The sequence below is a fragment of the Glossina fuscipes genome, unplaced genomic scaffold (genome assembly GCF_014805625.2).
Source record: "Glossina fuscipes isolate IAEA_lab_2018 unplaced genomic scaffold, Yale_Gfus_2 121, whole genome shotgun sequence".
NCBI lineage: Eukaryota > Metazoa > Arthropoda > Insecta > Diptera > Glossinidae > Glossina > Glossina fuscipes.
The window spans coordinates 7,110,502-7,135,997 of record NW_023998464.1 but is presented as its reverse complement, the minus strand read 5'-3'; the positions used below and the strand labels follow the sequence as shown (position 1 = coordinate 7,135,997).

At 34.5% G+C, this 25,496-nt stretch overlaps 2 protein-coding genes and 1 long non-coding RNA gene across 10 annotated transcripts; 2 read left to right on the top strand and 1 right to left on the bottom strand.

Annotated features, from left to right (window-relative positions):
• Positions 1 to 251: 251 nt before the first annotated feature.
• On the bottom strand, positions 252 to 7,191 carry LOC119640556 (transport and Golgi organization protein 6-like). 6 transcript variants are annotated; one of them, XM_038038662.1, is made up of 7 exons: positions 6,552 to 6,787; positions 5,640 to 6,491; positions 5,266 to 5,508; positions 5,099 to 5,199; positions 2,721 to 5,039; positions 2,517 to 2,668; positions 252 to 2,074 (listed from the first exon to the last, which is right to left on the bottom strand). In XM_038038662.1, exons 4-7 carry the CDS (start codon positions 5,157 to 5,159, stop codon positions 1,730 to 1,732), a joined length of 2,877 nt encoding a protein of 958 aa, XP_037894590.1. In that variant the 5' UTR covers positions 5,160 to 5,199; positions 5,266 to 5,508; positions 5,640 to 6,491; positions 6,552 to 6,787; the 3' UTR covers positions 252 to 1,729. The 6 variants fall into 6 exon arrangements, with proteins under 6 accessions (XP_037894590.1, XP_037894587.1, XP_037894588.1 ...); XM_038038659.1 differs by having other exon boundaries at positions 5,099 to 5,508; XM_038038660.1 differs by having other exon boundaries at positions 5,099 to 5,511; positions 6,370 to 6,491.
• A 1,171-nt stretch (positions 7,192 to 8,362) lies between these two features.
• Positions 8,363 to 23,889, top strand: LOC119640617 (major facilitator superfamily domain-containing protein 1-like). 2 transcript variants are annotated; one of them, XM_038038785.1, is made up of 6 exons: positions 8,363 to 9,029; positions 20,522 to 21,046; positions 21,108 to 21,273; positions 21,342 to 21,653; positions 21,715 to 21,833; positions 21,899 to 23,889. In XM_038038785.1, the coding sequence occupies exons 1-6, from the start codon at positions 8,753 to 8,755 to the stop codon at positions 21,979 to 21,981; spliced, it is 1,482 nt and encodes a 493-aa protein (XP_037894713.1). In that variant the 5' UTR covers positions 8,363 to 8,752; the 3' UTR covers positions 21,982 to 23,889. The 2 variants fall into 2 exon arrangements, with proteins under 2 accessions (XP_037894713.1, XP_037894714.1); XM_038038786.1 differs by having other exon boundaries at positions 8,394 to 9,029; positions 23,604 to 23,889.
• A 67-nt stretch (positions 23,890 to 23,956) lies between these two features.
• On the top strand, positions 23,957 to 24,663 carry LOC119640619. Of its 2 annotated transcripts, XR_005247684.1 has the most exons (4): positions 23,957 to 24,020; positions 24,090 to 24,171; positions 24,233 to 24,287; positions 24,349 to 24,663. It is a non-coding gene; the product is annotated as an uncharacterized LOC119640619 (long non-coding RNA). The 2 variants fall into 2 exon arrangements; XR_005247683.1 differs by having other exon boundaries at positions 24,090 to 24,287.
• Positions 24,664 to 25,496: the final 833 nt, after the last annotated feature.

The following is a 25,496-nucleotide window of genomic DNA, read 5'->3' as shown; positions in this document are numbered from 1 at the left end:
ATATCCTTGTAAAGGTCGCAAGATAAGCATGCGGCGGAGTTAATAATAAAATTTGTTTGAGAGAACGGCTTGGAATTGTGTGTGACAGTGATCGTTTCGTGATCGGAAGGAAGATTGTCTGTGATGGTTGTCACAATCTCAGGATTTGAGGATATTATATTGGAAGGGAATATGGTGATTTCACGATTTAGAGTCTTCTTAATTAGAACTGAAATAGCAGCCCCAATATTTGGTCGTTTGATTGTAGGCTGAGACTATTTGGGAAGCTCTCCAGAGAAATTGAGAAATCGTTATTACTATAATTTAGACGTGCGTATGTACTCCGAGAGAAAGAGTAAACTTGTAGCTTAAGACAATTCGCTGCGTCTTTTATAAATTTACAATTCTCTTATATGATGGAGAAGTTCTAGATGGATACTCCCCCTTACAGCTGAAGCATTTTTTAGCTTGAGACCAATTGGAGGAGCATTCAAGGCTTACGCAAAGGACGATTGACGCGAGGATATTTTATCCGTGTGATCGAAAGACCACCATTCGCGGCATTGTAAAATTGGTTCGACATAGGGTTTGATCGGGAAGTTAAAGCCTTCCAAACAAATATGAGAGGGTAAAACATTCCCGGAAAAACTTATGCGGACTGCGTCAAAAAGCGCAGGAGAGTTGGAGTTTCAAATTTGCAGAAGCGCATGACTTCTGCAACTTTGCAGAAGTTAGGGAGGGGTCCGAATTTAAGTAGGTTTTTGGGACAGGCAGTTGAGTAAATTTGAAGGATGGAAGCAACCACACAGATTTCAAGCGATTCGTTTGGAATGCAAATATTATAAATATCGTAAAATGAAGCATTGACGACAATAGAATATTCCGTAGCCGCATCGGAGGTAATCAATTTTATTTTTTTGTTAGAGATGATAAAAATCTCCAAGGTAAAGAAATCATGATACAAATCTTGGCCGAGTTCTATTAGTGGCAAAGAATTGTTTCTAAGCTGGATATTTATCCAGTGTATATATTTATTGTGTATTTAAACAATAGTGTGGGCATAAGATCTGGCTCTGGGGATTTTAATGTCCCCACTTTTGAGAGAGATAGTGTCTGTGAAAAACCATACTGCGCAGATTGAGTTTTATAGCCTTAGGGATGATAGAGAGTCAAATTATGAAATGGAATGCAGTCGGGGCTTGTAGTGATGTACTTCGGGTGAAATAAATTCCGCAGTAAGAGCTAACGAGGTTGCTTTCTCAAATTGCGGTGTTTCACTTTTTCAGACGTGTCAGTTCTTGTTTTCTTTTCTTTTTTTTTTTTTGAATATAACGCAGTTTTTCTCTCAGCTACGTTGCACTAACAGTTACTAGTTTTGTTTTAGTTGAGTTTCAATTGTCAATGTATTATTATGTTTTCACTTTTGCACACTTTCAAAGGGCTTTTTATCACAATTCAGCGTAATATTTAAAATAATCGTCAATCAGCAAAAGAGGATACTTCTTCATGATCGAAATTTTCTTTTTTCACGTTTCAAATATATTTCGATTTTCTGCTGACAATTTTCTTCACCTGGAAAAAATTATTTTTCTTATAAAAAGTATTATTTGTTTAATTCAGCTGGAAAAAATTATTTTTCTTATAAAAAGTATTGTTTGTTTAGTTCAAACATTCACTCGATCCGGTTTTAAATCTATGTCGATGCGTTTTTTGCTTGTTTTTTCATACATATAGCAAAAATGTAATTTATTTAATTCATTACAAGTATATGTTTCTTTAGACCTGGTTTAGAGCTGTCTTTTAACCCGAGGATTTTAATTTCTTTTTCCAGAGGTGATGCAGTAATATCCTCCAGTAATTTGGTGCACTTTTCTGATAAGCTCTTTAAACCATTGGTAGCATGTACACGTATCTGTTCATCACTTTGCTTAAAATATGCCAAATATTTTAATAGTCGATAAATGGGTAAAAGCATTTCCTCATAATCGATGAGGTTATCCATGCCTTCTAGTAAATCACTAAGCACCAAAACAGCAGCTCTTTTCGCGGGCAAATATTTACCGGAAGTGATTTCGTAATCAATTAAGTGAAGCAACTGAAAATTGAATAAATAAGCAAGATTCTCATTCAAAAAAAAATCTCCAATACCCACCACCTACGGTTCAGATGTAATTAATTTCATTTAAATAATAAGAGTCTAATTAAATGCCTACACTTTATCTTGATAAAATAGTGTACGAGTATTACTAGATCCTTTACGTTCCGGACGAATCAATACATCGAACTTCTCATTTTTCTGCACTGCATTATCTATGGTAAGTAACCAACTATTAATACCTCTTTTCTTGTGGTTCAAAGGCGTTAAGAGTAGTAATTTAGTCAAATTACACAGTACAATAACATTTCTATTCTCGCTTGTCCTGATATGGAAAAATTACAAAAGAAACCTAATTCATCAAAAAAACGCAATAGCATTTCGACACCCTAGATGGTGGGTAAAAAAACTTGAGGCTAATAAAGAATAAATATAATCTTACTTCCTGAAAATATTGATGGACTTGATAGGTAAGTATTCTACACAATTGCGCTAAATTTGAAAAGGCAGATAATCGAAATTCGCTCAGATGTGAACGACAGCCATTCATGAAACAATTCAAGAGAATAAATTTATATTTATAACACAAAGGACCTGCAATTAAATCTCATAAGAATTGCATTGTTTAAAAGATAAAAAATTTTACCTAATTCACGCCCTATTTTTAAAATAACTTCGCCAACTACAAGGCGATAATCTAGAGTACTAGAATCGGCAATATATTCATCTCCAAGCAAATCCAAAATTTCAACTTCCATTACGTGTACTAAGGCTGTAAACAGACGAACACAATTAAGGAACGTATAGGATTCTGGAGATTTTAAAGTATTTAAAGCCATGGCTACTACAGCGTGACCATTACTGACGGTGTAGGCGTCTCGGCAATTTACGAGTTTTATTAGTTTCTCAATACCCTCCACTTGTAGGTAGGACTCTTTCGCTTCCACTAGACCACGAGCTTCTTCAAATTGATTTTTCAAAGGTTCATATCTAACATTCAGGTTATTTTGCCGTTGCAACAGATGTAATAAAGATAAAATTTGATATTTTAGACTTTGACGATCAATGTTTTCATAGAGGTTATGCAGCGGCTTGGATAAAACTGTTTGAAAATCGTCACTACTGCTCGTAGAAATTTGCATAACTTCTCGAATTAATATTAAGGTTATCATCAAAGTCGACTCATTTATTTCGACAAGGTGCTTGTTGAGCTCAGCGAAATTTATGAGAATATCGGCAAGACATCGAAGCAATTCACTGCAATTTTCATTGATCATACACTTCATAGGCTGGTGTTGCACAAGAGACTCCAAAGCCTTTATAATGTGCAATCTTCCTGCATACGTGCTATTAACTTCCCGTAATATTGTCTGCTGAAGATCTTCCGGTTGTAATAATTCCATGCTTTCACTTATTTTCTTCTCTTCTTCGTCTTCTTTCATTAATTTAGGTAAGAGACGAAATAATATTAAAAATATATTGTAGGTAAGCAAATTAAAAGTTGAAGATTTTAAAATAATAACCAACGCGGGAAGAGGGTCCCAAAGATGTGGGCCTTCTGACGTAAGAATAATTCTTAAATCTTGTGAATTTAAAGGATTTTCATCAAAGCGTATGCAATCATTTAAAGCAAACCATCCATTGAAATCAGTTCTCTGGAGAGCTAAAGCTTCAATTAGCTTATGCAAGTCTTTGGCGTTTTGATTGTGCAGGCATTTTAAAATTAACGCTTTCAATTGCCCCTGTAAAAGCTGTACATTATTATATTGTTGCACATGATAAAAGATATTCAATATAAGATTTAGATACGACGTTAACAAATTACTAGGCAAGCACTCTACGGTGGAAGTACAGAAAAGATGAAATAGGAAGGATATGAGGCTCTGGAAATTAGACCAATCCATTATTGCGAAGTCTTTTTCGCAGCTTGGTTGAATCAAAATGTGTAATTGACTTTGTAACCATCCTTCTACAAAGGTTTTATTTTCGTCGTTAAGATCATAAAGTCGCCGCAGAGACAACAAGCCCACTCCCATATATTGCAGCAATTCCTGGTTATCCACACATGATTGCAAAAAGTTAAGGATTTGCGCTATCAAGCTTTTCTGAGCCTTCGCCGAGTAAGCAGGTTGAGCAATTAAACGCGAAATAAGTTCTTCCAACGAATGTTCTTCATTTTTACATTCAGCCAAAGCAAAGACTACTGCGTTGAAACCACCCGGCGACCAAAGACGTACTAACAACTGGCGTTGTAAAATCTTTTGCCCGGAAGATGATAAAATTTTATTGTTTTTCATTAGCATTAAGTTTCGAAAATATAAAGCTTTAGGCAGAGATAACCAAACGCGCTGTAAGCATGCAGTCTTATTAATGATTTCTTGGTCAGCCATTACATATTCTTTATCTTCAAAGGCCATTAATAAACTAAAAATACCAGCCATGTATTGCAGAATAGGTTCATCTAGAGATTTGCCAATATGTAAAGGTTTAATAAATAATACGTGTGTAAATCCTCCAATATAAATTTCCAGATTTTTAAAACTCGTTTTTTTATCATGAGGCCTGGAGAACAAGGCAGGTCTTCCTTTGTAAAAATTTGGATGTAAGTGTTGCTGCAAACTCCATTGAGCTATGTCTTGAACGCAAGCGATGAACAAACATTTATGACGTTCTGCTACCAAATCTTCTTTAGCATTACTAATGAAGTTAACATTATTTGCAATTTCTTTTATCATACAAATCCCGTAAAAACTGTACAAGGTTGCAAAATCTTCCGTTTCTCCCAGCTCGACAGCTTCGCCTAGAATATGCTTTAAATTTAAATCTTCGATCAATTGACGAACCAAATCTTTCATTGGTAATTTTATATATTTTCGAAATTCCCGAATGTTATGAGACAAACGTTGCATATCGTTAGCTAAGGATGACTCCTTCAAATATTGTGCGTCTCCATGTTCTTTTTTATCTATATTAAAAAGGGTTAACTGTTAACACTTTAATATTGCTATTATCAAAAACCCTTACCGTTTATTGCAGCAAACTGCATAGATTCTAGCAGAAGCCAATATTTGGCAATTTTTGTCATTTTTGTTATTAAATATATTTTTTATGTTTTAATTTGGTTACTGGGTTTTAATGACTAAAATTAATATACTAAGATGTCACTTAAAGATGTAATTTAAAATTTTTACCTTTGCTTTGTATTTCTAATAAACATGAACTTTTTTTACAATGTCTTGCGTTGTAAAATTTCGGCACAAAATTCCGTAGCATACCAGCTGATTTGTTATTGAATCCGACCATCATTCTCTCATTGCCATTTGTGGAGTTTAAGGAAACTAAGTCAAACCACCTTCCTTTATCTTGTCGTATTCAAATAATTTTTAGCCTACTATGTTGACCTCCTTAGGGGCAGACACAATGATGCAGTTTGTCTACTTTTTATGGGAATTGGCAAATCATACGATGTTGCATGTAAACGAAAACAGAAGAACGAAGAAGTGGAAATAGAGACAATTTTTTTTAAATTTACAAGTTATTTATTTAGTTTGTTTTTTTAATCAACTCAGCAAGTTATCTGTTGTTGATTCATTGACTTACGAAAGACGATTTAATTTATGTTATGAAACGGGGTTATCTACAGTTGTAATATCACTTAGCTCTTTCCAGCAACTATTTCTAAGAAATTTCTTGTTAAAATTAAAATGACTCGTGTTTTTAGTTACAATATGTAATGTTGACGGAATTTAATAGGATAATATATAGCCTTAAGGTGTTTTCAGAAACTGTTGAAAACTGTAGGCTTGTGAAATGTAGGACAAACTATTCTCTCTGGGAAGTTCTCAAAAACTAATTTACGGTGTGATGAAGGGAGGAGAAACAACTAACGCTTGGCAACGTTTGTGCGTGCGTCGCATTTGACGGTTAAAATAGTAATGTATTTTCATGAAAACAAAACCCAATCACGGTTCACGATTCAAGCACTATAAAATTTTAAAGCAGTCATTTACATTTTTATTTACAAAAAAAGGACAATTACATAAAGTATATTGCTATATATTTCTATGCGAGAAAACAATTTTTTTTGTTGTATTAACTATTGACTAACGAATAATGAGACTCGCGGACAGGTTTAGTTATTCTCGAGCAAAAAAAAATTTTCTTGTTGATATGATATATGTAAGGAAGGGCGGAAGGAAGAAAAGGGAGGAAAAAAAGATGAAAAATGTGTGTGTAGTCGAACTAGTCGGGCAGCGAAAAACTTTAGCCCCGCTTCTACCTACAAGCTTACTTACTAGTTTATATTGCACACACCCACACACTTCCAAAAATATCGTATCTTTAGCCTTCCGTCTGGAGCAGTGCGATATTGTAGCCGTCTACAGCGAGCTTTCGCCGACCTCCATCTCACTTTGCACTTTTCATTCAAAATATAGAGAAGTTTAGCTCAATTATTTGCAATTTTTTTACGCTATACCTCGTGGACTTCCTTGGATATATCTTTGCAATATTTTTCTCTTGCCATTTTACTCGGAAAGTCTGGTAAACTTTCGTCGTATACTTCTTGGCTTTTGTGTACCGTGCTTATTAAGTGTAAACAACTACTTTATTTATATTTAAATACACGCAATCAACTTTAGTTTCACATTTCGTGCGCAACGCAAAACAAAGCAGTCATTGAACATAAATCCTAAGTGGCAAGACAATCACTAGTCATGCTACCATATTATTTGATAGGAAAAAAAAAACATCTGGGTTGAGAGCCAAAAATAATGAAATTAACATAATAATTCACATATAAACAATAAGTATAGGAAAAACAATGATGGGAAAATTGAAATAAAATGGAAGCAAGTCAACTTTTTGATTGTTTAAAGAAATAAAAAATTAAAAAAAAATAACCTCAAAAGAAGTAAGCTGGGACGGAACACCATAGGAATTTCTTCAAACACTATGTCCGAGTGTCTGTCCAAATCAACAAGAGAATGTTTTACCTTAGCAAGAAAGTAGTCGAAGAGCGTGAGATGCAAAGGGATTCACAACCGACAAGTAACAATTTTAAATGCAAATCGATCTGCGATTTCGTGCAAATACTTGTTTTCTTTAAAAAAAAGTATTCGTGTAAATCTTTTAATCACATATCATATGATATTATAATTTTAAACGTTATTGATAACTTGTGTTTGAATAACTTTCTCCCAGTTTTACTACTTGTTTCTCTATATCAAGGCGAAATCACGCTTGCAAACACTGGTAAAACAGTTGATGCGTTTATTGTTAAACTTTCCTTACCTTTCAAATGATTGCTTGGCAATATTAGGCTTATTCTCGGATGGTTGGAATTTTTATACAAATTATTAAGAATATATATTTCGTGCAAATACTTGTACTTGCTTTGGCTAGGATAACATTCTGTGAAACACTGCCTTGATTAGTAAATTAAAAGACAAAGAATAGCAGATTACTTCCCACGAGTGAGATTTTTAGTAGCAATACCTGCTTTAAAGAGAGTATTGACATGATATCTACTTGAGAAGTTCCTTTTGAACAACTTTTTTTCCTTCAAAACCTTTTTTTGCACAATGGCGTAAATGAACGTAGTGTTTTTCAATATTGGGAAATTGTCAGATTTTACACTATGACAATGGCAAAACTGAAGCAGTTTTGGAATTTCTGTTGCTTATTAAAATATCCCAATGCTGTTAATTTTTTGCACTGTTCACTTTATTTTAATTCAACTGCAATCTTGGACACACACTTAACCTCTGTGAGTTTGTATATATGCGTAGAGACTTTTGGACGAGTTATTGATACAAGCTTTTCCTGATTAAAATCGAACTTGTAGATGGTTGTTTTTCTTTTTTTTTGAAGATTACATCAGCTATCAGAAAAGTTTCCTTATGCCCTTCCCCACTTGTGACATAAGGGTGCATTAAGTTTGCGTGTAGACCGACTTCCAAATCACTTACTCGGTCGATTCAGAAACACTTCATAATTCGATGTAATTTTGTGACAGTTTTTGGGATATTTTGATGAACACCGACACAACCTCTAGCCCTAGCACGAACGCTTTCGAAAATAGTTGGGAACATTGGCGTAGATTAGGTCTACAGTCATGCGTGTGCTTGTAGATGCACGTGAAATCTTTGCAGTCCTATATTCTTAGTGTTAAGGAACAAAAAAACAAAATGTGTTTTTGCATACACTAAACGATTTCAAAGTGAGCATCAAAGTGTTAAGCGTTTTACTTGTTTTTCTTTTTTTATCGTTAATGCCAGACGCTATCGTCATACTTTACGCATAGTAAGATTATCGTTACTAATTCAATAGCCGTTGCATTCAAAACTTGAAAAAAAGAAAATGAAAGAAAAAGAGAAAACTCAATAACATTAGAAAAAGAACTTTGAGTCCACAAAAGCAACAATTACATTAGATGGTCAAGCAAACGTAAACGTAAACCTCTGCGGTCATACAAGAACGAAGATAAGATTTGCAAATTGAATAAGTAACAAGCAATGCGGATTTCAGTAGTTTTTTTTTATTTCGCAAAACATGGAATCTCGTTTTTCATCGCTATCAGTGTAGAAACTGATTTCTTTTCCTCTATAAATTTGTGCTTTTTTATTATAAAACACAGCGCCCTCAGACACACGAACAATAAATATTCTTATAAAGTTAATGATCAATATCGAGCGAAACTATGAAAGTTTAGTAGTCTCGGAAACGTCATTTAAGCATTATACCTACGGATATTCATTAACAAAACAACTCAACATGGTCGATGATCGTTTGCCTATAGTAGACGAAGAACAAGATGTTTCGACACCTAATCGACAAGATCCTCAAGATAAGGATAGGGATAGTGAACTGGATTTTAAGCATGTCGGTTGCTGTAACCCAGCAAGCAGATTTCATCGTTTTTTGGCGTTAATATTTATGTGCCTGCTGGGTTTCGGTAAGTAAAAAAGTAACGTTAATTAATAAAGAGAAGTGATTGTGATAAGAAATGTCACTGTTATTTATCGCCATATTAATCTTTTAATTAATCTTGATTTTTTTTAACGTAATAGGCTTGTCACACCTAGTGTCCCTAAAGAAAAGTATTCCCTGCAATTAGTTAGAAAATTTGCAAACCTGTTCGAACATGTATTCAGATTACGAAGATATTTAACAAATTTCTATTCAAAACGTAAATTATTTTATCGACATCTCATGTAGAAGTAAAGACGTACTTGCAGTAATTAACCTAAAGTCTCAATACGCGTTATTTGTTAATTCCTTAATAGCGCTAATAAAAAAATAGTAGGAATGTGTATAAATTTGTTATAATTTTTAAAGTTTTTGACAAATTTCCATAAATTAATTTGAACAATATTATTACTAAGGGGCCAGAAGCAGGGATTTGTCTCGAAAATTTTTGGCCAACTTTCTTTTTTATTCTAGTCACCTTTTGTTTTCCAAATCATACTCGCAAACTTCTCGAATTTGTGAAACAAGAAGTACCAAATACAGACCATAAGCCAAAACATGTTATCTAAAGAAATCAGCTTACTATATAAGTAGATAGATAGATTGCATATCCAAAGTAAACTTCTTCAAATAAAACCCGGTTACTTGCTCTTTTAACTCTAAAACTACAAAATGGTGAGGGGGTCATTTTCAATTCCTAAACTTTTTTATTGTGATTTTCATATTCGCGAAAAAAACTTTAAATACTTATAATCAATTTTTCTCTCCTTGGTCTTATCTTCGAGGTGTTGATGGCACACACCTAATTCTATCAAAATGGGTCAATTTGAATCACATTTTTTTTGAACATCTGCAGGTATAACAAACAAGATAAAATGCTGAAATTGGGATCGAATTTTCGTTTGCGCTTTCCTTAATGTCACTTGTGGTTAAGTTTTTGAATGTAAATGGATGTGAACTGCGGGCGGTGTTTTTCATCGAATTTGAGCGAAATGGATGCCAGATGCCTTGATCCATTTTGAAAAGGAAATGTGATGGCTTACATTTCAAATAGGTTGATTGAAATGTTTTATTTATTTAGGTGCTGTTAGGCGATTCCAAGATTTTCATTATTTTAATTCATATATTAAGCACTCTGCCATAACAAATAAACGCGCCGTCATAAAATGCAACATTTTGGTCCTCGGGAATATTAAAATCGATCGTATAAATCGAATAAAAACATATGCTATGTTAACGATAAAAGAACGATTAAGCGAAAATTTCGTTAAATATTTTCGCAATGTCTTATGGACAATCAAAAACGTCTGGCTTGTAACCAAATCTGTCAGGCGAAACTGAATCAAACCGTTCTTCCATATCTAAAAATCTAATGCCCAATACTGTAGCCATTTAATTTGTTACTTTGAATTATGTTAAAGACTTCCAGTATCTGTTGAAATGAGAAAAAGCTCTTTGCGAAGACTATATTGTGCACTCTTTAAGATGTTATTATATTCGACGAATATCGATGGTGGCCTTTTACAGTTATTTATGGCTGTAACTATTATTTTAATTTCATCAATGGTACTCGCTGCAAGGCTTTCACTGAAAATTGAAAGTTTTCTTTCAAAGGATTAACGGTGGATTCCCGAAAAATCAGAATTTTGACAAGTATTTGCTTCATATTCTAGAATTTGCACGACTTCGTAATAGTTAAATCCTTCAGAAGTCTTTCTGGAACCTGGTTCTAATATGCTTATAAAATTTGACAAATTTTTTTGTTGTTTTTGTTGATTTTATACGTGAAGACGACAAAATGATGGCTTTGAGGTGTTCTGGTGGTTAGAGATGAGAATTGAAATTGGAAACGCAAAACTTAAACGTATTTCTCTAGATGTTGTGATACAATAGAAATGCTTGTTCACCCTCTCAATATAGGTAACGGTAACGGTATGACAAGTTGTTGGCACGTAACGTGGATTAAGCCGATTGGGATCAAGTTGATAAGTCATTAAGTTCAATATTGATAAAATGAAATGTGATAGTAAAAGATCTAAAGTAGATAGCGCTTAACTCATAGGAAGTGAACGTGTACGTTGAATATGGCGACAAAATGTTTATTTTTAAAATAAGCGCAAACACTTTTCAAACTTAAGCGCGTCAACAAATACCAATGCGATGAGAGTTCGTAGGTAAAAACAAATAAAAACGGCTATCCACACTTGTAAACGCTATATGCCACTTAGCCTAACGCAAATATTTCATTTGTTGTCGTGATAACATGCGAAACATCATTCGTTGCCGCCACTGGAATGCCTACTTTTCAGAAAAATCTTTGCAGGAACAAAATTCCAAAGTTAGTTAATAGAACTTATAATTATTCATCTTTTCCGTTATAAAATATACGAAATTAGTGCTTGTTACTACGCTTACTTTTCAAAAGGCTTTTATAAGGGAAAGCGGCCCCAAAAATGGCCTTATGTAATCCAAGCACATCATAGCAAATTTGTGTGCCAAATTGCTATTGTGGACCAATGCTCATCATAACATTTTAGAAATGCAACGTTGTTGTCATAAATAGGATCGTTTTTGGTAAGGAGGTCTATTTGAAAGAGATTTCAAAAAATTTCTAATCCAATCCAAATTTTCCACAATAATCTTATATGTGAAATTACTCTTAAATAACTAATACTGTCGCATCTGCAGCTCCGAAACTCCAAGAAACATAGTTCTGCAACCATTCCATCCAAAAATGCATATTTTAATATTCGATACGTTCATTGCTCAAATCATTGCTTCATTTCTTAAAATAAGTAAGAACATTATAGTCGGGTAAGACCGACCTTTAAATATCCCAAAACACATTGTGTAACACAATTCTTATTTTAATTATGAAACCCAAAAATTGTATATATTTTATACGTAAACGCAAATTTTTGAATTGCGTATTTATGGGGAAGCGGACCCAAAACGCAACCTAATGTAGTATAAGTTTAATCCTTACATAGGTCATAACCCAAAAATACTCTGAGAAGATCAAAATTTGGTACATTTAATATTTTCATGTTAAATTACTGTTATGGTATAATTTTCTGCATGAAGCATTGAAAATTATACCTTTTTGTCGTCTGAACTTCAGTTTTCGTTACATGAGGGGGTTCAAAATTTGCCACAGCCCAAATTCTACTACTTAGCCACCTTTGCTGAGAAATTTTAGAAATTGCAATTTTTTTGCATGTAACGACTTTTCAGAATAGGGCGTTAAGTGGCAAGCGGTTGAAAAAGTGGACCAATCGGAACCACTTTCAATAGCGTTCGTCCTTGGAATAGATCACACACATTTCACCGAAACATCTCAAAAATTGCTACTTGCAGCTTGAACACAAATTTACATGGACAAACATCAGACGGGCAGAGAGGTTTAGATCAATTCGAACTATGATTCTGAATCGATCGTTATAATAAGAGGTGGGTCAATCTTAAGCGCTTCTGCGTGTTGCATACAACCACACTTAATGTATCTGTACTACAAGTGGTGTAGGGTATAATAAGTCAGAAAACGATACTTTTTTTCCGTAGAGTATTAGCAGCCCGTTCTGAGTGAAGAACTTATTTATTAACCCGTTTTCTCTCTCTCGTTTGTTTAGTTGTGCGAATGCACCCATCAAGATCCATGTATTCTCTCCGTTAAACAGAGTTCATTTTCAGTTTGTGGCAGAATTTTGAGCTTATTCTTGTAAGGGGACTTCGAAGTGCACACCCTTGTCTTGTTATCACTCAAAGCGGATTGCAAAGTTTTCAAATTCGCCTTTCTTTTCACAAAGGGAAGATTTTGTAACTGTGATTTTGACCTATAGCAAATTTATTGCGATCACTAATATCTTTAATCTTTCCCTTCGAACGGGTGCCTTTTCATTATGTTCGAAAAGCTGCTATTTGATTCCACTGCATAAGACTGGGAATAGACAACTAGGCGAGAACTGGACAGGTATGACCGGGCTACTCTAAATGATCTTTCAACGGTGTTTAAGTCAGTTTATATACCTATGCTGATGATGTTCAACTCTTCCCTTCTTTCTATATGGAAATGTACTCATGCGGTCTGCATTCTAATTTAGACAATTTGTCTGGACGGTCCCCGTTTAACTTTATGAAGTTCAACATCAGAAAGTGTAGGAAACTCTCATCTGCAAAGGGGAATTCATTGTGTACGGAATGCCTTATAGATTCGCAAAGCTTGCAAAGTGTAGAGGCATTCTTCGACTTTGGGTAGTATCTGACTAAAGAGTCCATTTCAGTTGACATATTGAGCTTGCCATGAATAAAGCAAAAACTGCTCTTGGTTTTATTAAGAGATGGTCCAGGGAATTTGATGATCTTTATGTTACAAAAAGTGTATAAATATACATAAGTGTGGTGAACCCAACATTGGAATATACGTTTATTGTGTGTTCTTATAGTATAGCATAGCCTTGTAAGAAAAAATAAACTTTAATGTCCCTCATCGTTCTTACAGAAATTTTGTATTGATCAAACTTGACCAATGTGGACATGATTATCAGCTCTTTAACCTATCGATGGTCCTTTGAAAAAATTTAAATGGTGTCTACAATTTAATCTCATTATCGAATTTGTTGAAGGGTGTCAAATTAATTAATTAAAAAACAAAAAAAATTAATTAACAAATTTAGAGCACTTTTTGCTTGACAAACAGAACTATCCATATCTGGTATCGGTTGCGAAATGGAGGATGCAAATCGCTGGCTAACAATTTTAGTATAAGATTTTTATTGTACCAATTATATACTGATGCGTTTAATAAGTAAGTTTGTACATGTTTTTCAGCTACATTTATTACCTTCAATTAATTAATATTTTATGTACTACTAAGAAGATATTATAAAAAAAAGCCTACATTTTCTCTTACGTGTTTGTTGGTTGAAATGTAAATCATAGATCAGATTTTTAGTCATTTAGCCTTTCTTAAAATTTCTTAATAGTCTGTCATGACCAATTAAATTGCCAACTTTTATATTTCTATCATTCCATTTATCAAAAAGTATTAGAGCTTTACAACGCTTTTTCTAAGGTCAAAAGCTCCAAAAGGCTATATACGGACTCATGTGGTAAAAGTAGTGTTCAATATTATGTATGAAAATTTTTTATTAAATAAAAGAAGTATAGAGTATGTTTTACATGTAGTTTTTCTTATTTATTTGTTTGCTTCTTTATTGTTTAGTCGAAAAAAATAAATTATATTATTTTTTGATTGTCTAAAAAATCCAAAAAAAAAAAAAAAAGAACTGAGCGGCAATCTTTCGCTAAATTCGTTTGGCTGCACGCGCTGGTTTTTCTCAAAAGCGGATGTGCGTTTAGTTTAAGCGTCTAGGTTATTCAGAGTCTTTAAATGTTCTTTAGATGGACATTTCACGTACAAAATTATCAGAGCAAAATGTCTAAATTAATAAGCTACGCCAAAGGGCTACTCCGCAGCACCAACGTGATTTTGTCGCAGCAACGTTATACAAAGTCACAGCAAGCAAAGAAGTATGTTTATCTGATAATGACTAATTCACTTAAAAATAACCGCAATGTCTTCTTTGTAGAGGTTATGATTTAATAGTAGTAGGTGGCGGTATAGTGGGTGTTACCTCGGCGCGAGAAATTCTTGAACGTCATCCGTATCTAAAAGTAGCCATTGTGGAGAAGGAATCTAAATTGGCCGTTCATCAAAGCGGTCACACTGACGGTATTGTCTATACAGGAGTTTTTTGCAAGCCCGACAGTTTGAACGCCAAGTTATGTGCTGAAGGTCATCGTTTAACTTGTGCTTATTTAGATAAAAAGAGGATACCCCATAAAAAATGTGGCAAATTAATCGTCGCTACACATGTGAACGAAATAAAACATCTTATGAGGTTATACCAAAACGGAATGGCGAATGATGTACCAAATTTGAAATTATTGCACAATGAAGATGAAATTCGAAAACTAGAACCTTTTTGTCGTGGGATTAAAGCTTTGTGGAGTCCGGAAACAAGCATAGTTGATTGGGCCAAGGTGACCGAAAATGTTGCCTTGGATTTTAAAGCGAATAATGGCGAGATAGTTCTTAATTTTAAAGTTATAAAATTTAGCGAAACCAAAGGCGATAAAGCCGCAGAATATCCAATTAGTCTACACGGCTGCCTTGATAGTGAGATCTTGCACGCGAAAAATGTATTAACTTGTGGCGGGCTGCAATGTGATCTGTTAGCAAAAAAGACTGGTTGCTCACGGGAACCGCTAACAATTCCTTTTAGGAGTGAGCAACTCTTGATTGCTACGGAAAAACAGCATATGATCAAAGGCATTATTTTTTCTACACCCACAACTAATTTATCATTCCTGGTGCCACATTTTACGCCGCACATGGATGAGTCCATTCTGTATGGACCAAGCACGCTTTTGGCCCCGGGAAGAGAAAGCTACAAGTATTTTCCTATTGGAAAATTTATAGTTGTCTGTAATTGAAATGAAATTTTCTTTTAGATGGCGCGATGCTAATATCATCGATTTATTCAACGCTTTACGTTACCCGGGTTTTATTAAAATGGTGTCGCAAAATTGTAGAATAGGCTTTGAAGAAGTTAGGAAATTTATTTACTTACATTCACAAGTCAATCAACTTCAAAAATTAATACGTGAACTGAAGATATCTGATATAAAGCGAGCACAGGCAGGTCTGCAAGCTTACAATGTGAACCGAGATGGTAGTTTGGTGAATGAACTTGTTTTCCATCGAAGTACGGGCCCGAGCGTTTTGTCCAAAAAAGTTATACACTGCCGAAATGTTCCCTCACCTGGAGCTACGAATAGTTTAGCAATTGCAAAAAGGATAGCTGACACGATTGAAATTGAGCTTGACATCGGCAACAAATGGTGCAGCAACAGCACGCAGACCATTTTGTAACAGCTTTACCTTATAAAAAATTCGATGCTCGATTAGTTTTGTTAACACGAGAGTGTATCGTTGTACTGAAGACAATAAATTTAACGCACACCAGTATTGACGAGTATTAATTAATTAGACATGTGAGGCTTTTACTAATTAAAAGCAATGTTATAATAAATATTTAAACATATTAAACATATTAATATCAGGAGATCTATGAAGAGAATTTCAGCTTAAGAGATCGCTCACTTTTTCATATAAACCACTAAACATTATAGGAGCTTTTTCGATAATTAAATGTTTATTAATAATTATTTCTTAACCGAAAATGTCATTTGAAAAGAGGAGTTCGTGGTATGCGCTTTTCGTAATGTGAAAATGGTAATTGCGGGAAAAAGGTTGCAGATTTCGCGGTCGATTGCTTAAAAAAGATAGATCTGTAATTAATAGAGTTGTGAGAATGAGTAATATGCGCTATATGGAGGCTGGCGTCTTGCGATCATCCACCAGTCATATAACGCCTTGTTTTGAAAGGTCATTATATGAAAATTTATTGCAGTTTCCAGAATTTCATGAAAACTTCGCTGACTAGTATTATTTCGGCATAGCAAATTGGTACGAAAAATACGGATCGGATGCGGCAATTTCGGGCACCCTATCTTGTAATCGTTCCTTCGAAAGTTGAATCTTTATTCGATAAAAGTAATTTTCAATAATTTCTTGGTGAAAATTGCGTAACAATAATTTGAAATAAAAATTAGCCGTACAGAATTTGGACCGCGCAATCCTCTTGTTTGAATCCCAGCTCGTATAAGAGCGCTAATGAAAAGTATGCCTTTATATTGCAAAAATATCCACTTTTTGTTGGTTTTATGATGAAAATTGTTTCGTAAGAGTAGACCGATGTGAAGGTTAAGTGTTCCAAGTTTGGATTAAATAGGTCTATTGTTTGGATTTAATGGCTTACGAAAATTATTATGATATATTAAAGACTTTTTAGATGAAAAAGGCCTAATTTTTTATGTCTTGCGATGATAGTTAGTCCATGGTAAATTAACTGTAATGAGTTGGGCCCACATTGTTCTAATTCCTAGACCCCACCACACACAGGCGCCTTCTGTGGCTTTTTATGGTGGAAGCAGTTGAAAAATAGTAAATCTTTGACAAAAAATTAAATTCGTTAAATTTGGGCCACACCATTTGAATTTTTCAGCATTTTCCTCTGCAAAAAAATTTGTAGTTTTTAATTACGAAAATGAATGATTGACTGTACCACCCAAAATGGTGTAAGATAGCATAAAAATACGAAGCGTCTCTTTAATTTGATTTGATTTATTGTTTAAAAATGAATTTAATCCGCCAACATCGTCCTTCGCCTCTTTCGTTAGGATGCATTGCTTCAGGCATAGTATATATAAGTTTGGTGTCTGCTGATTGTAAGACCTGGCTTTGACTCCATCCACTGCAACTCACAGAAGCAAAGCGAGAACTGTCGCATTCTTTCATATATACTTACTTACTTATTTTTGATTTCAAATATTTCTTATTTTATCGTATATAATTGGATGGGTGTGATTAATGAAAGGACGTTTTAAATATACATTGTTTAGCTAAAAGAAACATTAATTAAATTATAATAACTTTCTTTTTCTTATGTTAAAAATTAAATTTTTTTTAAATAATTAATTGAACTCTGTATAATTTAGGAATATATTGAAAAATTAAGGAACATGAAGGGCTATTTATTCTTTTGATTTTATGCCTTTTTTCTCTTTTCTTTATGTATATGCGCAGACCAAAGAAACTTCAGTTTATAATTGTAAAAACATATAAAATAACTCTTTAGTTTAGCAAAAGTTTATGTATATACTAATAATCAGTTATTTATTGTTGCAATTATTTTGAGATCTAATTATGTGCAAAACAGAGGAATTTCACAATATTTGATATAACATATGATAGGATCTTGTTTATCGAGTTCTGCGTTTCGTCCTAAAAATTGTTTTAAAATGAGGTTAATACCACTGAGGGGAAATACCACTTGCTAGCGATAAGTTGAATATATCGGTCAGCGCCCGAACAATGTTCTCGCAGGAATTCATGAGCATGCAGGAAGATATTATATGTTGTCTGAACCTGAGGAGTAAGAACCCTTTAAGGGCACTAAGCCACATCGAATTCTTGATTTGGATAAAATTTCGTTAAAGAAAACATTACATTACATGACCGAGTGAAACAGCTTTGCTCCGACTGCGCAAAGACGCTGTTAGAGAACAATTTCGCAACAAATTCTGAAAAGACAAAGCTTAGTTTTTTTTTTGCATTCACCAATGCATCAACATTTTTCCGATTCCTGCTGAAGTTGACACTCATTCGTTGTAAGCAGGATGAGTAGCATGTTCTTCTCATTAACATGAACTTGTTTCTCGCAATGATATAGAATGACACATCTGTCAGGGAGTGCAAGACTTTTGTTAGAGCAAACTGCCACTTGCGTAATTTTCAACTTACTGTATATGGCTTTCCAGATATCTTGAGTAAATTCTCCTTTTCTTACCCTTCTTTCTTCTGAAAGCCCATGTACAATGTATCACTAACAATGGCACATTATGTAGAGAGATGATAGTTTAATTTGGAGCTCCACAGTGCACATGATCCCCTTCTCTTCCTTCTACTGATAAACGATTTGCCGTTTGTGATTGAATACTCACATGCCTTAATGTATGCTGATGATGTAAAACTGTTCCTACCATTTGATACAGATCCAGATCACCTAAAGCAAGATTTAGAAGCTCTAGTGGTTTGGAGTAAAGTAAGTTCGTTGTCTATTAGCCCAAGTAAATGTAAGAAATTTTCGCGGATAACGTACACCATTCTTGGGGAGACCACAGAGAACATGTTTCATATTTTACCATCTTTGGTGCTGTTTGTAATCCCATACTACGTTTCCATCTAGATATACTTTCGATTGTTAACGAAGTTCGATATGCTCTGAGATTTACTATGAGATGTCCTCATGAATTTGATAACGCTTACATAAGGACAAACTTATTCATGGCACTGAGTACTCCAAGTCTAGAATACGCGTCAATACTGCTGCGAACGTGATACTATCTGACATCCAAAATCCATTATATCTTCATCATCGTTCTATCGCTCTAAATATGAACTTCTTAATCCCTTTCATGTTGCTTGTAAAAACCCTACTGCTTATTATCACTTATTCTCCTTTTTTGATTCGGTTACTCGAACCAAAATGGTAGTAATCAACTCATCATAATGAAAATTAAACCAGGTTCAATAATGTATCATAAAACATCTATTGAATATTATGAATAAATAAATATGTTTCGATATCTTAGGACATATTGTAAAGTTCACTAAAAATAATTATTTGCTTAATTTAGATGAAATGGAAAAATGAATGCTTAAAAGAAAACGATATTCTAACTTTAAAGTTATGCATAAATCTAAATCAACTTTGTAATGTTAAGTAATATCAATTGTTGTCGATTGTTGTCAATATTATTTATTTATTTATTTTAATTCTACTTACACATGAACCTCAACTAAACAAATAACAGTGGGATTCAATTGGCACTTAAAGCGAAACTTATATTAATTAATAATAAAACTTTGTATAAGTACAATAAAACAAATAAGACGGAAAAAAAAGAAAAAAGAGCATGTACACAACCAGCATAGAGCCACACTTACAACCGGTACAGGACCAAATTGCAAATGAGGCCCTAAACCATCGCAAACATGCATAAGCCTGGCAACCGATAATAGTTAACAACAACTCATTTTCGAATCGTAACGACTTTTTAAGGTTAGAAGCCATTTTAAATACGACATAGGTAAATCGAGGGTATTAAGCAATGTTGCTTTAATGCACTTTAAAGATAATGAGAATAAGTGATAGACGTCATTTAGGTTCTTGCAAACAACTCTGAGCGCATTAAACAGCTCATAATTATATTTACACTGACTATGCTTAACCAAGATAAAATGCGTAGAGAAGTAAAGCTTATTTCACCTAGTAATGAAGGCGAGTCAATAGACCCATTTATTACTTTGATTACAAAGGAAACGCCAAGAACAAACCTAAGAGACGATAAGGACAGCAGAAGCAATCTATTTTCATAGGAAGGAAGAGTGGCAATCGTATCCCAACCCAAATTTCTAAGGGCAAACAGAAAGAATTGCTTTTGAACAGATTCAATTGAATCTACATAGCACCTATATGAAGGAGATCACACAACAGAGCCATACTCGAGTATGGGTCTAACCAAACACATGTACAGCGTTTTCGTAATGTAGGGATCATCGAGCTCTTTGGACCACGCGTATAAAACGATAAGAAAAATTTAAGCAATAGAACAATCAAAACTGTACGATCTCGCGCGCGTCAGTTGCAGACTGACTACAAAGACTAATTCTGCTGATGTTTGCAGTTGAATTGAAAACTGACTAAATTAAATTAAATCCAGTTAAACTAAACGTCAGAGAAGAAGGCTTTTTCATATTTGCTAACATTTTCATCTCTAATTTGTTTTTAGGTTCATATTTTTGCTATGATAATCCCGGTGCTTTGCAAGAAGTGTTTAAAGATGAATTAAACATCACTACGACGCAGTTCACATTAATTTATTCAATATATTCATGGCCTAATATTGTGCTATGTTTCTTGGGGGGGTTCCTACTAGATCGCGTGTTTGGTGTACGTTTAGGCACCAATATTTATTTGGTTATTTTGCTTGCCGGACAATTAGTCTTTGCTGGCGGAGGCATTCTGGGTACCTTTTGGCTTATGATAGTTGGCCGTTTTATATTTGGCATCGGCGCAGAGTCTCTAGCGGTCGCTCAAAACAATTATGCCGTGCTATGGTTCAAAGGTAAAGAACTTAATATGGTATTCGGTCTGCAATTGTCGGTAGCACGTTTGGGTAGCACCGTAAATTTCTGGGTTATGCAGCCCATATACGATTACGTGAAACAATATTATCCGGATAATGCGATCGGCATTGTGATGCTTCTGGCAGCCAGCACTTGTGTGTTCTCCCTATTATGCGCTCTCATACTAGGTAAGCGCGTAAAAATTGTGTATAAAACTTTAAATTTCAAATAATATAAATCACCTCTAAGGATGGATGGATAAACGAGCCGAACGCATATTGCGCCGCGATATTAACTCTAAAGGCGAAGTTGCTAAGCTAAGTGATATCACTACATTTAAAATAACATTCTGGATGGTATCTGTAATTTGTGTAGCCTACTATGTCAGCATTTTTCCCTTTATAGCGTTGGGCAAGTAAGCTGGAATGCTGGAATGGATCTAGCCTATAAAGTTTATATTTCATATTTTTCGATATTTTTTAGAGGTTTTTTTATGGAAAAATTCAATTTGCCGCCCGAGGAAGCCAACAACGTCAACTCCATTCTATATTTGATATCCGCCGTTGCATCTCCTTTATTTGGTTTTATTATTGACAAAACCGGTCATAACGTGGATTGGATATTTCTAGCCGTCTCCTCGACTATGGGCGCTCATTCGCTATTGACCTTCACAATGGTAAATCCCTATGTGGGTATGGTTATCATGGGCCTCTCTTACTCGGTACTGGCCTCCAGTCTATGGCCTTTAGTAGCTTTAATTGTACCGGAATATCAACTAGGCACTGCTTATGGATTGTAAGTATAAAATATCATTTTAATCCTTACTTTCCCATTATTTTCTTCTTATTCATGTTAGTTGCCAATCAATACAAAATTTAGGCTTAGCAATTGTAACAATATTGTCTGGCTTAATTGTCGATAAAAGCCATGGCGATTATGTATGGTTGGAAGTATTTTATTTAGGCTGGCTCACGGGTAAGTATGATCAATTTATAATATATATTTTGAGTTTCCATCTAACACATATTCCCAATATTTAGTTGCTTTTGTCGCCAATACTGTAATTTATGTTTACGATCGGAAAACCAAAGGAAACCTTAACAGGGCACCTACTAAAACATAATAACATGTTCCAATGTGTAAAGGTTTAATAACTATATACATAATGTAAATATATAGTTTTCGATAAACTTAACACTTGTCTTTTCCTGCTTAACATCACCTGCAAAATTAAAATTGGGTTGTCTTGAAATCTTCTTTAGAAGTAAATTTGCAATTCTTTAGTTTCTTAAATATTGTGAGACAAGCGCGTCACGTCATTAAAGAACTACGGGTGTTTTGTGCTATTTTCCGAATCGATTTCAGTAGATCTGCTAACCTATTTCCCCGTACAATTTGTGCCGGCGTCAGAGTCGAACGTTATTTAAAATGGGTTGTCAAATGGGCCACCTTTACGATATATTTTATTGTCGCAGTTTTTGTTATAAGCGTCATCATTTGATACTTCACAAGCAAGTGCTTTGTCAGCCACTTTCTTTTGAACACCTGTGTCATTATTATTGAAATTTGGCCCGTAAGAGATAATATTCGCAAATGGGTATAGGCCTGGAATACGAATGAAAGCTTACGACGCTTCGCACAAATCGCAACCCTTTAAGAAGAATTCAAAATTTCAATGCTTAATATGTCGCGGCATTACCTAAATGTTCATTTGTAAAATCTACATTAGCAGGCGTGCAAATTGCGCATAACTAAAAAATGCAGTGGCGACTATGATTCGCAGTTCCGCTATCCTTTTATCACATCTCTTTCGACGCATCTCTGGGGAGCGTCTTTTTAGATTGAAATGTGCGCTTTTTCTTGGAAGTAGATAAATATATTGATTGTACGAATTTAGTCATTTAACCATTCATATCGTACAAGGTGTTTTAAGATTGTTGTTCAATCAAACCCTGCCATACCGGTTCAGAGCTAAGACTGTTCTCGAAGAAATCGGTAAAAAATACGATTCGATAAACCGATAAAAAACGAGGGTGGAATTTATGTGTATACTTTTTTATAAAAATAAGCCTTTAAATAAGAACATTGCGCACAGCAACGTATGGTGTATAATAGCTGGGCTGGGACGACTATAATGTTTTTGCTCGATATGCCCTCACGACGTTAAATTTGTGAAAACGATTCACCTTTCATTGTACGGAACGATTCTGAACCGTCTTACGAATCAATTTGAATTTGTCGAACCTTCCGCTCATTAATATACTCGTCTAATAACTTGATCAACTTATAAATCCCAAGTTTTAATATAAAATGACATAATTTGACGTGTTTTAGATTGGATTTGATTAAATCAGACCATTATTACTACCACGTCTTCCATTTTGAAAAAAGTTTATATATGAAAATATTTCTCGACCCAAGTTGGTACAAAAATAATATATTGTCATTCAAAATAAATGTGTATAAGTTGAATAAAAGTGGCATGTTTTTGGACAAACTTCAAAGTAGAAGTTCTTACAAAAGATAAAGTTTCGTATGGCAATAACGCGGAATTTGTAGAGCTTTATAATGAAAATTTATTCAATGTTGCTGTTTGACATATAAATCTAGGGTTTGACCGCAAAGGACTCCTTCCCACAATAAGTGTATGGCTATTCCACGACGAAAATACGTGAAGAAAAATAAAATTTTGATAAAAAAATTAACTTGTATTTAGATTACGTCTTTACTTCCAACATTTGCTAGCAAACACCTGGAGGCGGCTTTCCCGAAAGTAGAGATGGGCGAGGCTTTCCGGCAACCCTTCGAAATCTTCTACGCGGCTATGAGGCAACATATGGTGAGCGGGACATTCGCAAGCGCATGCAGGCAACGGTGACATATCGGGTTGATTTCTTCACGGCAGTAGGTTCCTGTAGCAGCGCTGAAAATCATAGAACAAATCTGCTCCGGTACATAATAAAATTTCTGCTAACCGGGAGAAATTGGGGAGAGCCACCGGTCCGCAGTGTGTCGGCATTCTAAGCAAATCAGAGGCAATTCAAATACAATGAAAATGTATTAATAAATTTCTTACATACATCCTTATTTTTTACTTTAGATTGAAGAGTCCGCCCGAAATAAAAATAAGGAGAATCGGGCTTCAAAAACCGCAAATAACGGGTAATTCAAATATAACGAAAATGTATTAATAAATTTCTTAGTTACATCCCTATTTTTATTTAAGTTTAGATAAAAAGACAAGTATAAGCCGTTCTAATGCGCCCCCAAATAAATGCTGCCCGTGACCGCCTCATTGCTTTTTCGTCCAGAGGTAATTAAAATGCTACAAACTTATTATTATTATTCTATTTTGGATTATAATAAAAATCAAGGCCAACTCGCTCCACTCCTCGCCTCATATAGATGAAGATTCGCTGCATGCCAAAGGTAACTTTGCATTTACCCTTTCTTATGTATAACTTGTTCGTTTCTTTTTATTTCATTTTAGATTAAAAAAACAAGCATACACCTGCACTATTACTTCAGCGGAATGCAACCTTCCGCAGGCCAAAGGATAACGGTGTTTTTAATTTTTTCGAAGGACGTTGTTTGTTTCGCTTCTTTTCTTTTTTTTTTTTACGAAAATTGTGCCGGTGACCCATCTTACATTGAAATACGTTAAAGGCGTATTCTGGCGGTGTCATCGGTCACTATTCATAAGAAAAGATTATGTTGTTTTTGCAACAAGCGGAAGTTTATGCCAACAAAATATAATTTGTGTGAAGCATTATTTTTGCTGTTTAATTTATTTATCTATTTATTTATTTATTCTACTTATACTAGAAACTCAACTAAACAAATAACAGTCGAGTTCAATAGGCTCTTAATGCAAAACTAATATTAATTAATAATAAAATTGAGTATAAGCATAATAAAACAAATAAGAAGAAAAAAAAAAAAAGAAAACAGAAAAAAAAGCATGTACACTATCAGCATAGGAGCACACTTACAACCGGTACAGGACCAAATTGCAAATGAACCCCTAAGCCATCGCAAACATGCATAAGCCTGGCAACCGATAATAAATTGTCAATAATTCACTTTCGAAACGTAACGACTTTTTAAGGATAAAAGCTAGTTTAAATACGACATAGCTAAATCGCGCGTATTAAGCAATGTTGCTTTAATGGACTTAAAAGAGTCCGATAACGAGAATAAGTGGTAGACGTCATTTAGGTTCTTGCAAACGACTCTGAGCGGATTGAACAGCTCATAATTAAACTTACACTGACTAAGCTTAGCCAAGATAAAGTGCCTGGAGAAGCGGTTAGGGACATTAAAGCTTATTTCACCAAGTAATGAAGGCGAGTCAATGGCACCATTTATTACTTTAATTAGAAAGGAAACGCCAAGAACAAATCTACGTTTCTCAAGAGACGGTAGGGACAGCAGAAGCAACCTATTTTCATACGGAGGAAGAGAGGCAATCGGATCCCAACCAAAATTTCTAAGGGCAAACAGCAAGAATTGCTTTTGAACAGATTCAATTGAATCTACGTGGCACCTATATGAAGGAGACCACACAACAGAGCCATACTCGAGTACGGGTCTAACCAAACACATGTAAAGCCTTTTCGTAATGTAGGGATCATCAAG